Source organism: Echinops telfairi, unplaced genomic scaffold (assembly GCF_000313985.2).
Source record: "Echinops telfairi isolate 266 unplaced genomic scaffold, ASM31398v2 ScPeMD7_18;HRSCAF=68, whole genome shotgun sequence".
NCBI lineage: Eukaryota > Metazoa > Chordata > Mammalia > Afrosoricida > Tenrecidae > Echinops > Echinops telfairi.
The window spans coordinates 1,092,208-1,107,710 of NW_022103915.1; the positions used below are offsets into that span (position 1 = coordinate 1,092,208).

Below are 15,503 nucleotides of genomic sequence, written 5' to 3' on the forward strand. Positions count from 1 at the left end.
CTGAAGACAAAGCAGGTGCATAAGCAAATGTGGTGAAGAAAGCTGATGGAGCCCGGCTATTAAAAGATACAGTGTCTGGGGTCTTAAAGTCTTGAAGGTAAACAAGCAACCATCTATCTCAGAAGCAACAAAGCCCACGTGGAAGAAGCACAAGCACATCAGCCTGTGTGATCATGAGGTGTTGAAGGGATCAGGTATCAGGCATCAAAGAACAAAAAAATCATATCATTGTGAATGAGGGGGCAGTGTGGAGTGGGGACCCAAAGTCCATCTGTAGGCAACTGGACATCCCCTTATGGAAGGGTCACGGGGAGGAGACAAGCCAGTCAGGGTGCAGTGTAGCAAGAACCATACAACTTTCCTCTAGTTCCCAAATGCTTTCCCCCACTTCTCACTATCATGATCCCAATTCTACCTTACAAATCTGGCTAGACCAGAGGATGTACACTGGTACAGATGGGAACTGGAAACACAGAGAATTCAGGACAGATGATCCCTTCAGGACCAGTGGTGAGAGTGGCAATACCGAGAGGGTGGAGGGTGGGGTAGAAAGGGGGAGCGGATTACAGGGATCTACATATAACCTCCTCCCTGGGGAACAGACAACAGAAAAGTGGGTGAAGGGAGATGTCGGACAGTGTAGGATATGACAGAGTAATAATTTATGAATATCAAGGGTTCATGAAGGACCGGGGAGTGGGGAAGGAGGCGGGGTAAATGAGGAGCTGAAGCCAGGGGCTTAAGTGGAGAGCAAAGGTTTTGAGAATGATGAGGGCAACGAATGTACAAATATGTTTTATACAACTAATGTATGTATGGATTGTGATAAGAGTTGTATGAGCTCCCAAAAAATGATTTAACAAAAGAAGTAGGTTGAACAGCCAATTATTTAATAACTGTCAAAAATGTGTACACCTGTAAGTGGCACGATTAATGTAATACCTATTTGCAGTAAGGGAAAAAGCCCATCTGCCAGGGCTTTTGATGTACAACCAAAAGCTGATCTGGGATCTGGCTTCTTGGTTTGGAGGTGCAGGGTAAGGGTTTCATAAGAGAGCCCAGGAAACTGGCCCAATGGCATGCTTAGTGCTTCTGGTTTCTCTCAGACAGTTACCTGCTTAGCACCTGTGGTCTTAAAGCTCACCTGGGGCCACCCAGGCCACAACAACTGGCTGCTGTTCGCGTGGAATCAGAAATGATGAGGAGAGTGAGGGAGAGGAGGAGGAGATGGGATGTGACTCAGTGTCCCCATGAACAACAATGGCCTCGTTGGCCAGGAGACCAGAACTGGAGGGTGCCTGGTGACCACGACTAAACATTTTCATCAAAGTCTCTGCAAGAAAACCTCCTTCCACATGAAGGGGGAAAAGCAGAACAGAATTCCAAATTCTATGGACTCCAGACTGCTTGGAGCTGTGAAGGTTGGATGAACCCTTGACATTATTGCCTTGAAATCATCTTTGAAACTTAAATCACAAATGTCTCCTGAAGTCTCCTTAAAGCAAGTATAGTCAGCCGTACTCAGGGAAAACACTCTGACAAGCACTGTCCTATTTTAAAAACAAACTACCAATATGGAATCCGATGGACAAAAGTAACGTGAAAGGTTAGCCAGGAACCTGAGGAGTAGTCGACTTACGCAAACGCGGAAGGAAAGGCTCAGAAAAGGAGGGAGAACAGGGAGTAACCACAAGAAAGCGATCAATGTCACTGAACGGCGCACGTGAGAAGGGTGAATTGCTGGTTTCCCGTGTGCGCTTCGTGAAAATCATAAGAAAAGAACACACGTGCAACCTGACGACCAGCCCCACTCAAGCTTTGCAAGCCAGCAGTGATTACTTTCAATACCAGGGGTCCTCAAACCATGGCCCAAGGGCCAAATGCGGCCCGCCGAGGATATTTATCCAGGCCGCCAGGTGTTTCTGCCCCGTTTTGGTTTTTACTTCAAAATAAGATTTGTGTAGTGTGCATAGGAATTTGTTCATAGTTTTTTTTTAAACTATAGTCCGGCCCTCCAACGGGTCTGAAGGACAGTGAACTGGCCCCGTTTAAAAAGTTTGAGGACCCCTGGTCAACACACCACAGAACTACATCCCCAGCCCACAAAGAAACAAAGGGGCTCCTCCCAACACCCAGGAAGCAGCCAGAAGCCGTACCTCTTTCAGTAGAAGAATGGTGCGCTCAATATCGCTCAGACTCGGAGGGGACAGTGCAGTCGCCAGCAGAGCCCTCGGCTCACCCATGTCCAAGAGTTTCACTTTCAATATTGTGCTTCCTAATGGACAGCGCTAAAAAAAGTCACATTTACAAATAAAGAACTAAATCCATTAACATTGTCACAGCACTAGTGGTTTAAAGAGTGGGGCAAAGAAAGGCGTGAGAAGGTGAGAGAGAAAGATGGAGGAGGCAGAGGAACAGAGCAGGAAGGATAAGGAGAGTGGGCCGGGGCAATGGACAGAGAGGCGAAGAGGGAGTGAGACACCCTGAGAGAAGGGAGAAAGAGGAGGTCGGAGACAAGCTAGCTGTGGTGGCTGGTGATAAAGGAAGCAGGAGCAGCAACATCGCATGGGGCCCATCCCATCATGGAGGCGACAGACCCCAGGATGCCTCCTGACACCACAATCTACCCTGTGTGCAGTGTCCCAGGGCTTCCACAAGCTCCTGCTATGACTAAGGACAGGATGGTCAGAAATGAAGCTCCCTGGAACCCAGGTGGCCCACCCCCTGGTATCACCTTCCTCAGACAGCTGGGTAACACTCGCGTGTGAACACATTACCAGCATCTCGGGGACAACATGGTTCAGGATGGAGCGGTCCCAGAAGTCCCTGTGCACCAGCCTGTAGCAGTAGCCCTTCGACACTCGCCCCGCACGGCCTTCAGGGAGAGGAGAGCAGACACTGGTCTGTTACATTTGCAGTGTGACAGTATGTACAGAGGAAGACCACGTTCAATGCTGACACAGTACAAGCCTTGTTCTCGTCTAACAGGCCCGGTGACATGGGGTGGGTCACCTTGAGGCAGAATCAACTGCAGCATCCAACAGTGGCTCCAGTGGTGGGTGACATCACCACTAGGGGGCGCTGGATGGGAGGACAGGGCCTCTAAGCTCTATTTTTCTAGCTTTCTGTTAGACAAAAAAATTTCATAAGGGTTTTTTTTTTTTTTAGCCAATTACAGAAATTTTGAACAAACCACAGGTAGACAAAAGATGCAACTTATAATCTTACAACTGGCCCATCGGTAGCCACTTTTAACTTCTTATCTCTTTCCAGCCCTGTTTTGAGGCAGTGTTTGGGGTTTGGGGATTGAGACGATTACATAAGTTCAATTTTACACCCCTTTTCTTTGTCTTTTTAAATTTAATAATTTTATTGGAGGTTCGTACAACTCTTATCACAATTCATACATACATCCATTGTGTCCAGCACATTTGTACATTTGTTGCCATCATTCTCAAAGTATTTGCTTTCTACTTGAGCCCTTAGTATCAGCTCCCTCCCCGCTCTTCCTCCCTCATGAATCCTTGATAATTTATAAATTATTATTATTTTCTCATATCTTATACTGTCCAATGTCTCCCTTCACCCACTTTTCTGTTATCCATCCCCCAGGGAGGAGGTTATATGTTTTACACCCTTTTTCAATTAGTGTAAGAACACACCACTCAAGGTGAGAGTGCTCCCACATTTTGAGATGCTCTTTAGGACCACAGCTAACAAACCCCTACCCTCCTAGGAGTGCTCACGTGGCACAATGGTGACAGTCCAGGGAGAACCCCAGGGCCTGTGGGACCCACCCAGGCCTGCTGGGAGAGCACAGGCCGAGAGGGCAGAGCTGGCAGCCAGCTGGCACTCCCATGGGCAGGTTCACTAGGCACTGGTGCACGTAGGGGTTGGAGCAGGCCTCCGGCCTCCGGCTGGCTCAGGAATCCTGCCCTGGGAAGAGCAGAGCAGGGCGGGGCACTCCATGCCCCTTCCCTCCCCAGCCACTGTCCACCGAGAGCAGGGGCAGGGCCAAGAGGGACTGACAGCCTCCCCACAGAGACAGAGAGCCAGTTGCAAGCCCTGAGACAGGACACACATGAGGTGCTGCATATGAGGGCAGAGAGTGAGCGTCCACACGCAGGCCACAGACGGGGCCTCACCTTGCCTCTGGTCACAGCTGGTCTTGGAGGCCCAGCTCAAGCGCAGACTCTGGTAGTTGGTATCTTCATCACAGACCAGGGTTCTCGTCAGACAGAAGTCTATCACTGCATTGGGGAGCGGCCATCAGCAGGACACTCCCAGGAAGTGAGGACAACACAGGAGCCACGAGCCTCCAGAGGGAACACACGCAGGGCCCAGGAACCCCCCAGATGGGACAAGCTGGTCACCTGTTGCTGCCGCCGCAGCAGCCACTGCCCATTCCCCTGCTCACTTCACTCCACCTCCTTGCTCTCATCCTTTCCAGAGCACAGAGGGCTCCCTCAAATAGCACCCTCTGGCTGACACCCACCTGTCCATCTAGGGCCCTACCCCACAAGTCCCTACTTTTTTCCTCAGCCTCACCATCATTGTATTTATCTCACATATCCTATGTGATACCCTCTCCTGCTGCTCATGCTGTTAAAGCAGGTGCGTTGTCTGTCTGTCTGTCTGTCTGTCTACTGCCCCAGCACAGACACTGCCCCTTGGCCCAGCCCAAAGGGTTGCCTGGCTGCTCCTAACTGGCCACAGCGAAAGACAGCATCTCTGGACGCGGCCATCAGTCAAGGCCTCTGCCGGGCCACACTCTTCCTTCCCAGGCCCTTCCTGCTCCCTGTGCCCCTGTAGCACAGCCCCTCATGGCTGCCCAAAGCATGCTGCCTCTCCCCACTGGAACAGCGCTGGCCCGGCAGCCTTTCACTTTCACAGCCTCCCAGAACACACATGCAGTTCAGTAGGGACAGAACTGACCTGCCCCTCCCCACCCCCCACTGCTGGCCTAGGTCACAGAGTTCCCTGTCCCCAGGGTCCCCAACATCTCCTCTGAGCCACTTTGCCCCAACGCTGCTCTCTGATGAGAGGCAGTGAGTAGAGCAAGAAAAGGTCAGAGGCTCTATGAGCCCAATGGGCTGTGGGCTGAACTCTCTTCTTGGGAGGCCTAGAGGGACAATTCCAGAGGAGTAAGAAGTGGCCTTACCATATTTGACATCTGGAACTGTTACAGAGCTCTCAGCAATGTTGGTAGACAGAATAACCTGTCAGACACCGAGGAAAGAACAATGTCAGCAAAAGTTCACCAAAAGCTTTATACTAGACTCAGATTTTAATATCTGTACAAAAACAGAATTCGGTGGGGAGAAGAGGGCTTAAGTTAAATCTCAGAGATGTGATCTGCCCAAAGTCACACAACTTTCGGTGCAAGGACAAGACTCCAGACCCAGGTCTGTCAGCCCCGAGTCCACAAGCATGAGCCGCACCTCACACCTCGCCCGGAAACCGGCACCCAGCACAGACACCAGCCACACGCACCCTGTATGGCAAGGGCCAGACGCAGGGTGTCAGAGTCTGGTTGGTGGAGGACAAAATCTCATGTAAGCAGACAGACAAGATGACGGGGTCTGGGGTCGAAGAGATGCTGAGGCCTGCAGTGCCCTGGCACTGCCCACTCTCGCAGGCTGGCCCCAGAGTAATCCTAGGCGTGACTTGTCACCTCAGAAGGCGGTGTGCGCATACTGGGTGAGGCGAGATAAATCCTCCCTCGAAGGTGGGTGCTCACCACCATCACCCAAGTGGTCCCAGGGACACCAAAATAGTCCCTAATGTGAGACCTCCCCCAGCCACACTCCCAGGCAGGCCCACAAGCTCACACACGAGACAAAGACCAACATAAGGCCACAGCAGCTGGACATCCATAAGCGACTACCACCAGCAGAGGCCCAGAGGGAGCGCTTCTGTAGGCGACCCCAGCCAAGCTGCCAAGAGCCCATCTGTGCTGCTCCCTACCTTTCTGTACCCAGGCACTGGGCTTAAAAACACATTGTTCTGCTCTTCTAAAGTCACGCTGGAGTGGAGAGGGTAGACCTGCAGCCTAAGGAAAAAAGTGCCAATCATGACATCTCTACAAGGTGGGATCACAGAAGACCCAACAGGTGCAGCGCTCTCTGTGGTGGTGGTGGGTAGAGGGGTGGGGACACAACATGCCCTCTAGATGTGTGGGGGTGGGGGTGGGGTGGGGGTGGAGACGAGGGCGGGGTTAAAGAAAGCAGCAATGCCCTCTGCTGGGCAAGCATGGCCGCAGGACCCCTGAAACCGCACCTTTTATGAACCATATTTGTGAGAAGTTCGTGCATGTAGTTGATTTCACCCAGACCTGCAGAAGAAAAAATGTGAGGCAGAAAAAAGTTGCTTACTAAAAGCAAACCATCACAGTAAGGTTTGTTTTTCTCCCCCCAAAGAAGGCCCTACCAATTCGTTTTGACTTCCACCTCCTAGTAAATCAAAATTGTACCAAAAAGCACAATGATGTTCACTAGTTAGTAGTCACTTAAAAATAGAAACTTTCCCCCAGGTTTTCCTTTCATTAAGTGACTACTGTGTATGTCTTTGCTTTTTCTCATATATCACAAATTTCTTTAAATTACCACGAAAAAATCTTTATAACCAAAGTTTTAAAATTTTGGTCATAAAGAAATGCTACATTCTTTATTAGCTTCAAAAGATATTTATCAGTGTGTAAAATCCATTTTGGGGGAGGCTCATCATGAATGAACAAGATCTGAGCAGCAGCAGTTAGTGCCCTCGAGAAGCATGGATTACATTTGAATTCACATGCACTCACAACAGAAAGATGACAGACCTAACCCAGCCATGAGCTGTCCCTGACCACTGTGGCCAGTTACACCCTGGCTTCAGGTGCTCTGGGCCACGGCACCCCAGTAGCAAGAAGGCTTTCCCGAGGGAAGCTTAAGCATGGACTGAGGACAGTTAGCTCAAGTGTAACCGCGCGCTGGGCTTCACAAAGCCCGACACTTCATTAAGAATTCTACAGGCTGTCAAGGCTGTCTTCAGATGAAAAAGGAACCTCCTCGTGGTTAGTAAGAAGTCTTTGGGGGAAGTACCAAGGTCACCACCAGAGGCAAACACGAAGACCCATACATCCAAAAGCTCAGCCTGGGCAAGTCGCCACTTGGGAGACCACTGCCCTTTGGGGCTCCCTGCCCAGTGCCCCCCACCCCCAGCCACCTGGCCCAGGCTCCAGTACGGTGCACTCACCTGGCAGGAAGACCAAGACACTGCTCCGCTCTGCCATGAAGTGGGAGCCTGACCAGCCCTCGCTCCTGTGAGGAAGGTGCAGAGTACCCAAGTCAGGCCAAGCCCTGCAAGCCTTCATGTCCCATGAGGCCCAGACCAATGCACAGCCTGCAATTCTTGGAGTTCAGTCACGTTAAGTCATACTGATAAACACTTAAAATAACTAAATGCAAAATGTAAACTTTAAGTAGTCCTAGCCATCATCAGAAAGCATTTTTATAATCCGCTTACTTCTCGGGAAAACTAGACCTTTGCTTGCCCACGAACCCAGCAGCTCTGCCTCCTGCCCAGCCCTCTCCCGGGCAGCTGCCATCACGGTCCTAAGACATACAAGCCCTTCAATTTGGGACCCACATTCCGCTGGAGAGATGGACAAGACACAGGTCAACAACTAAGGCACCTTCAGCACAGCAGAAGACAAAAAAGAAGCCGTAGGGTGACCTGAGAAAGAGCCAGGGGGCGGGGGAGGCACACTAGGGGCTGGGGAGGGGAGCAAGAAGGCACTGTGGAAATACTCCACCCAACACTGCAGGCTGTGCCATGGGACGGGAGTCACAATCACCACAATAGCAGGGGGTGCAGCTTCTTCTTGGGCCAGCCCACCCTGGACTTGTGGGGAGACCACCATAACCACACAGACCTGATCTATGGAGAGACCAGGGGCACTGGGAGAACAAGGATGGACACTTGTGCCTCGCAGTCTCACCCAAGGGGATGCTGCCCAGTCCGTGGAGAAAGGAAGTCCTCCAGTGAGCGAAGGCTAAGTCTGAGACAGACATGGGGCTGGAACCGCTCTGACCGAGGGCAGGTGGGGGCCGTGGCTGATGACAAATGGGTGGGATGAGGCATCTGAGGAGCCCCTGGAGTGGGCAGCCCTAGCGGGACATCACCATCGAGGGCAGGCCGTCAGTCATCCACCTGCTGGGGTTCCTCCATGTGCACACCGTGACCATGCAGACTCTGCCTGTCCAAGGCTCACCAGCTCCCAGCACCGTAGAGGAGCAGCCAGTGGTGCAGGGCCAATATCAGGGCTCCAACAGGGCACTTTCTCGGGAACCAGGCCAGCTGAGGGCAAGCCAGGTACCTGGTTCTCGCCACCACTGAGGGGTAGTGCTGGGTTCTCATGAGCAGAGATACACACTTGTAAGACGGCACTAGCAAAGCCGTCCCTTGAAGACTAAAGTGCGCCGGGCCCAAGCACAGTGCTCTCCAGGGCCTCACAAGCAGGGGCAAGCTGGGCAATGACTGAGGAGGACCCCAGGCATTCGCACAATGGTGCTGATGGGAACACGGGAACACCACGCATGGCCACATACAGGCAATGCTGTCTTAGTACAAGTGCAGCCAGAATGCTCCTTCCAAGAGACGAGGGCAGGCTTGGTTTCATAGATGTAGACATACTACCAGGAAAGACCGGTTTCTGGAGAAGGACATTGTGCTTGGTGAACCACAAGGGCCTGTGGATGCAGCAACGGGCTCTAACACAGCAACTACCGTGAGGGCAGCACAGGAGCGGCAGTGGCTCCTTCCACTATCCACAGGGAACAGCAGCAGCGCTGTTCAGCGGGAGGGAAGGACTGTACAACAAGTCTGAATGTAGACAAATGTACTGTGGGAGGGAGAACATGTACGAGTGTGTGGGTGTGCATGACAATGTGTGTGCATGAGCGTGTACGGCTGTGTCTGAGTGTGTGTCTGAGCATGTTTGGGTGTATGAGGTGTGCAGGTGTGTGGGTATGCATGAGTATGTCTGCATGTACAGGTGGGTAGGTGAGCATGAGGATGTGTGTGAACAAGTACAAGTGTCTGGGTGTATGAGTGTGTATGGGTGTAGGGCATGTACAGGTCTGTGAGTGTATGAGAGTGTGTAGGGGTGTATGAGAGAACGAGAAGAGAGGTGCTATAAGCTCTGAGAGAAAAGAAAAATAAAGCCATCCAAGCTCTCTAGCTCCAGCCGCTCCGCAGGGCGCACATGCATTCCCATTGTCCCCAGTCTTTATAGCCGTGGTGAATGAGCCTTGGAAAGAGTCAGTAACACAGCTGACCAGGTCTCCATGGCTGGGACAATGATCACAGCCTGGCAGACGCCTCCAGGAGCAACAGAAAAAGCCAAGAGTGGCTCCTGTGGCTCCTGTGTGGGCAGCTGCACCACCAAGGAGCCCCACTGGGCCTGGTTACTGCTCCCTCTACCAGGAGCTGGCCAGCAAAAAGAGGCAAAATCTGAACCTGTTTCTGAGCGATAGACCCTGAGAGAAGCCCCACTGTGTGCCCACACTGAAATAAACACACACCACCAACTTACCCACTCTCCTTCACATCCAAGTCATCAAACATCTGAATGAGGGCGATGGCCACCTTGTAAATGTCTTTGGGGATCACTGGCTCCTCTAGGAGGTGAGGAGAAAGCTGGAAGGGGGAAGGAAATGCTGGAGGCCTGGGGGCTGCTCAGGTCACCCATCCCGTAGTCAGCCACCAAGATAAGTGCCCCACAAGGTGCCAGGGCTGGCTCCCCATAGCCTCTGGTGGAGCAGGGAACCTGACACCTTGGAGGCATGGGTCAAGATGTATCCACATGGAGGGAGCCCTCAGTATCAAGCACTCACCTTGGAGCCCTAAGACAGAAACACAATAACGTAGGGACACTGAGCTTCGACCATTGTGAAGGATGCAACAGAAGGCATCCTGGTCCTCCTTGGGATACCAATTGCAAATGCCCCGCCCTTTTCCCCAGTGTGAACTTAAAGTAAAATACACCAGCTACTGTTGCCAATAGCCCATTTCTCACTAGTAGGATAATCCCAGTGTTTATCAAAATTACCTTTACCTCATCAGTAGTTTTGAAGAAGGGCTCCTGCTAAAACCCGCCCTTTACCTGGAATAACTGTCTACTTTATTCAAACACCTAAGGGAAATAGAGAAATGGCAAGCAGCCCCAACCAGCACTCCCCCCACCCCCAACACTCTGACACACACACACACACACAACCTGGAGAAAGCGCAAATTCACCCAGTCATCCCTAGGAGTGCTTGGGACCCAGGCCTGATAAGCGAACTGTCTTCTTTTTTTTTTTTTAAGCATTTTATTGGGGGCTCCTAGAGCTCTTTATCACAATCCATACATACATCCGCTGTGTCAAGCCCCCTCACATTGTATCGAGTGAGTGAAAGGCCATTTCCAACATATGTACATATGTTGCCATCACTTTCAAAATGTTTTCTTTCTATTTGAGCCCTTGGTATCAACTCATTTTCCCCCTCCCTCTCTCCCCCACCCCCTCCCTCATGAACCCTTGATAATTTATTAAAAATCCCACCCCCCCTAACATATACACACTTTCAACAAGCCTCGAAGACATCAAATCAGTCCCCTTCACACCCATGGGGACAACCACCACCAGAAAGTGAAACAGCACCCCAGCTCCTGCTGCTGCAACGGGGCTTGCACTCGGTGCAGCCATTGCGGACAGGAGCCGGTGCGTCCTGGGAAAGCAAAGGTGGGGCGTACACGTGTGCTCACTGCACTGGAAACAACGGGTCCTCACTGCCTTACACTTGAGTGTGCACCCACGTGTGTGCATGTGTCTAACCACCACTGCTGCAGCTGTCATCCCGCTCGGAAGGGCTTGTCTTTACTATATTAACGAGGGTACGGTGTGCTTGCAGCCCATCAATCTTCTGAAAATAGAATAGAGGCGAAACAAGCAAGCAAGCAGAGGGAACCAGGAAGCCAGCTGAAGAGAAGAGGAGCGCCCCCTAGAGGTGACAGGCAGAGAGCGCGAATGCAGGCCAGCTCTGTAAAGCCACCCCACTGCTGCAGGTGCACCAGGACATGGAGACACCAACCTACCCTGCTGTGGTGGATGTGCCCCAGGTCATCCAGGTAATACTGCTCGATCAAGTGGGGTTTGCCCTCCACTTCAAAGATGTGTGCGGGCTTCATTGTGTTCTGAACAGGGACTGCAAAGTAGTCGGCAAACTCTTTACAGTTGATGGTGGCCGACATCAGGACCACCTGAAAGCAGAAGGAGAACCCCTGAAATCAGCCCCCACCCCAGAAACAGACTTCGTTTACTTTTAGATCATGGCTTGCTGCTGGCCCCCTCCAACCCCATATGGTTTGAGCACGCACGAGGCCTTGTTTCAATCTCCAGAGAAGCAACAGAAGACTGAGTTTACAAACTGCTTAGAGACTAGCTGCTACGATTTCTATTCAATTCTGAGGGGAAAATGGAAACGATGAAGATTGTGGAATTGTCCCACACACATTCTGGAGCCCCCTCATTGTATCGAGTGAGTGAAAGGCCATTTCCACTAAAGATACATGGCTGTGGCTGTGGTTGTTAATTGCCGTTGGGTCAGCTCCAACCCATAGCGACCCGACACGCCACAGAAGAAAGCAGTGCCCCCTCTCACACCATCTGTACAACTGTTGTTACGTGTGAGCCCGTGGTTATGGCCACACTGTCAGTCCAACTCTTTTTCAGTGACCCCTCCCTTTACTCTAAGAAGACACTTTGCCTCAGAAGCTGATGTGAAAGTGAGCAAACCATTGGAAGCCGAGTCTCAGAAAAGAAGGGCCGGAGGCCCTGAAAAGCAGTGCTTCATCCTAGCAGACAGCTTGTCACCACAAGTTGGAGCCAACTCAAGGGAAACTGCCGCCCACCTCACCCTCACCCCACCCAGGACAAAGGAAGGCACACAGGGTGCCAAAAGCTGGGATCCAAGCATAAGTGGTGGTGGCCATCCAGCCATGTCCCAGAAGGCACTGCACTCCAGGCTCAGCGCCACTCATTGTAGCCACAACACTAAGCAGGCCATGGATGTGGCTCCCCGCCAGCACCCACAATGGCGAGCACCCTATTCCGGGGGCTTCGGGAAACAGGCTGAAAGCCAGGGGAATCTCTCCATGAACTGATGAAGCCCAGGGAGAAAGCTTGGCGGGAAAGTTAAACTGGCATCAGTGGCACTTGCCAGGAGGCATAGACAGTGGAGAGCCTCAGAGTTCATTCTGTCTGAGGTGGTAAGATGCTCCGAGCAGCCACCTGTGGGCATGAGTGGCCCCAGGGGACATGCCAGTGATCACAAGCCTTTTGTTTGGTTGGTATGGACTGATGGGTACAGAGGAGCTCCCCATTTTCTCATGCCGCCACCCCTCCCCCGCCCCCTCTTCCGACAAGAGCAAGCACACCCAGCCTGTGCCAGGGTGGCCTTGCCCAGGGCCTGGCTGGCTACAGCTGGCAGGAGGCCAGTGGGGCAAAGAGGAGCTCAAGACAAAAGGCTGGCTAAAGGCAGGGAGGAGGGAGCCTCACAGCCCCCACTCTTAGCAGCTCTCTTTAAAACCTCAGTGAGCAAATTTTGAGTTTATAGAAGTTTTTATAATCCCGTCTAGAACTTGATGTCAATTTCCTGGCCCGATACGTGCACTGTTAAAAGCGCTATAGTTAGCAGCCATGCTGCTGTGCCTGATTTTGAAGAAGCCTTGAAGTTACTGAAGACCATTACTACTCATGCACCTGGTCCAGACCACCACCCCAACCTCCCCAACTCCCTTGGAAAACATCCTTAACTCCCTTTAAGACTCCTTATCAGGAGTGAGTCTAAAGATGATCATCAGATCAGGCCCAACTTGAACTATCTTCAGTGCTATTAACTTCCTGTCACCTGGGCAACAAGATCACCACTGCTGAATGACCCATAAACCCCACCTGGCTGAGCACCACCAAGTGAGTATCCCACCTTGGGGGGGGGGGAGGGCGGGGCAGGAAATTCCCTAAACAAATAAATGGATTAAACACTTGACTGCACACTCCTTCATGATTTAGAAACCAACTGTTTTCCATCACGCTTGTGCCTTCAGCCCTGGTGGTACAGTGGTTACAAGTTGGCAGTTGGAAACCCTCAGCCACTCCAAGGGAGAAAGATCAGGCTTTCTACTCCTGTAAAGAGTCTCAGTCTCAGAACCACGGGGGCAGTTCCACCCTGTCCTCTAGGTCTCATGGGCTCGTTGGCAGGGAGTTTGGAGTTTCTGGCACCGCTCCGTCAGCAATCCTGTAGTGTAACACGCACACTCCATCTCTACCACCTTGGGAGACTGTTCCCGAGAGCCCCTTCTTGGCTTGGCTGAGCTGACCTCCCTTCAGACCTGATCAGCTCCCTTCTTTACATGGCCAACTCCATCCTTTGGCCTGACCCACCCACGTTGCTAAGGCAGCAAACAGTGCATGCGTGGTTCTCAGCCTTCCGTCCACCTTAGGGAGTGGTTTCTCAGACAAGGCTGCACATGCATTCGTGTCCCTGTATATCGTGGTCCTGAACCAAACCCAACCCACTGCCATCATATCACACCCATTCCCATTCCCATTCAGTGGTGATTTTGTTGCCCAGGTGACAGCAACCACAGTGACATATCACAGGGTTTCTGAGGCTATCAGTCATGCCGGGAACAGACAACCTCATCTTTCTCCTATAAAGCAGCTGGTGGGTTTGAACCACTGACCTTGAGGTTCTCAGTCCAATGCTTCCACAACAACCTCTCATTAGAGTCACTGGGTCATTTTCTGCAGCCTTGAGAGTTTTTACCATTTCATGCAGAATGGTAACCCTAAAGCCCTGCGTATGTGGGGAGAAGAGCATACCGCTTGCCTGCTTCCCAGCAAGCTCTGGGGCATCACAGGTCACTGGTTCAGCTTTCTTTACTGGGGTAACAAAACACAAAACTACATGACAAATCCCAACTGTGAACATTTCCGTTAACTCACAGAATGGAACGTACCTTCACAAAACGCGAATTTGTTCTTAAAAGTTTGCGGACCACCAACAGCAGGAAATCCATTTCTTCAGTTCGTTCGTGCACCTGAAGAGTGAGGAGGGGCATATGTGAGCAGGCAGCCTGCTAAGCTCGGGCCACCAGTGCTCACTGACACTCAAGAGATCAGTGAAGGCACATAGACATCACTGTGCAGGCCCAGAGGTGCTCCTGTGTTAGCCTGACCCCAGAACTTCTCGAAGCCAAGCATCCTTCCCAGACAGAACAGTGTGGGACTATCAGGTCCCCACTGAGTGGAAGCTATCAGGGTCACATGACACCATGGCTCCCAGCTTATGAAATGTTAAGTTTTGTCTCGCCCTCTCAGAAAGACAAATCATCACATAACACTAAGAAAACTTCTGAGCCACAGAAAACACTACGCTGCTTTGCAAAGAACCAGTCATGTTACCACTTCCTGCCTCCCCAAACCCAACACCCGCCTCACGGTAATTTAAAACCAGGTCAGTCCACAAAAGATGCTAAGCATGTGGGCTCAGGTTGACCTGGTGTCAGAGACTGACTCAGCTGGGCCACAAGCCTCGGTGTCTGGGCAGCTCTGCCTCAGGTCTCCTGGCATGCTGAGAGGACACGCCCAACTATGGCAAGTGAATCCAAGGGGGAATGCAACCCAGTGAATCCCACTTATGCCTGATGGGTCTAGGCGGGGGTCCCCAGGGATTTCGCCTGCAACACCTTGATCTCATATGAGAGAGAGAGAAACGAGCAGAGAGGGGGACTACGGCCACCAAGAAAGAAGAGCTCGGAACAGTGGGAATCCTTTGGATCTGGATGCCCATGCTGGGACCTACCAGACACAGGACAAACTTCATGCCCAGACACATGGTGCGCTCCAAGGAACACAAGGCCCTCGGATGCTAATAGCAGGCGAAACCTTGCTGCTCAACATGAGCCCACAAGGAGCAGCAGGCCTGCCCAAGAGTGGGCACCTGAGCGGGCTTCCAGCCTCCTCAACTGTGAAGAACAGGTGTCTTAGATAAAGCCATGCCTTTCTGGTATTTCTGTTACAGGATCACTCACTCCGGAACTAGACAGCTGTCCATGGTTTGACTTCAGACCAATCTCACAACCCGTTACAAACCCCACTGTTTGCAGATGCTTATAATGTCTCTAGAAGCCATTAGGGCTTCGAGAGATATCACTAATGAGGCTTCCAACCCAAGAGATGTGGTAGACCCATATCCAATGCTCCTGAGAAAACAACCTTCAGCCCCAGCTTGAGAACTCGTTTAAAATATAAAAAACGACCAATTCAATAGCCCATTCTTACCAAGAAAAACCCCCCGGAGGGTGAGTGAGAGTGTGTGAGAGAAAGAGAGACAGAGAGAGACAGAGAGAGACAGAGAGAGACAGAGAGAGAGAGAGAGAGAGAGAGAGAGAGTGTGTGTGTGTGTGTGTGTGT

At 51.6% G+C, this 15,503-nt stretch overlaps 1 protein-coding gene across 1 annotated transcript in view; it reads right to left on the minus strand.

The window, feature by feature from the left end:
* TDRD9 (tudor domain containing 9) overlaps positions 1-15,503 on the minus strand; it is a 75,117-nt gene that overhangs the window by 43,990 nt on the left and 15,624 nt on the right. The window contains exons 6-15 of the mRNA XM_045288044.1: positions 14,048-14,128; positions 11,123-11,287; positions 9,578-9,681; positions 7,237-7,301; positions 6,280-6,334; positions 5,968-6,052; positions 5,162-5,219; positions 4,146-4,250; positions 2,778-2,875; positions 2,157-2,288 (exon numbers count right to left, since the gene is read on the minus strand). Coding sequence (XP_045143979.1) covers positions 2,157-2,288; positions 2,778-2,875; positions 4,146-4,250; positions 5,162-5,219; positions 5,968-6,052; positions 6,280-6,334; positions 7,237-7,301; positions 9,578-9,681; positions 11,123-11,287; positions 14,048-14,128 — 948 coding nt within the window. The remainder of the gene's footprint in view (positions 1-2,156; positions 2,289-2,777; positions 2,876-4,145; positions 4,251-5,161; positions 5,220-5,967; positions 6,053-6,279; positions 6,335-7,236; positions 7,302-9,577; positions 9,682-11,122; positions 11,288-14,047; positions 14,129-15,503) is intronic.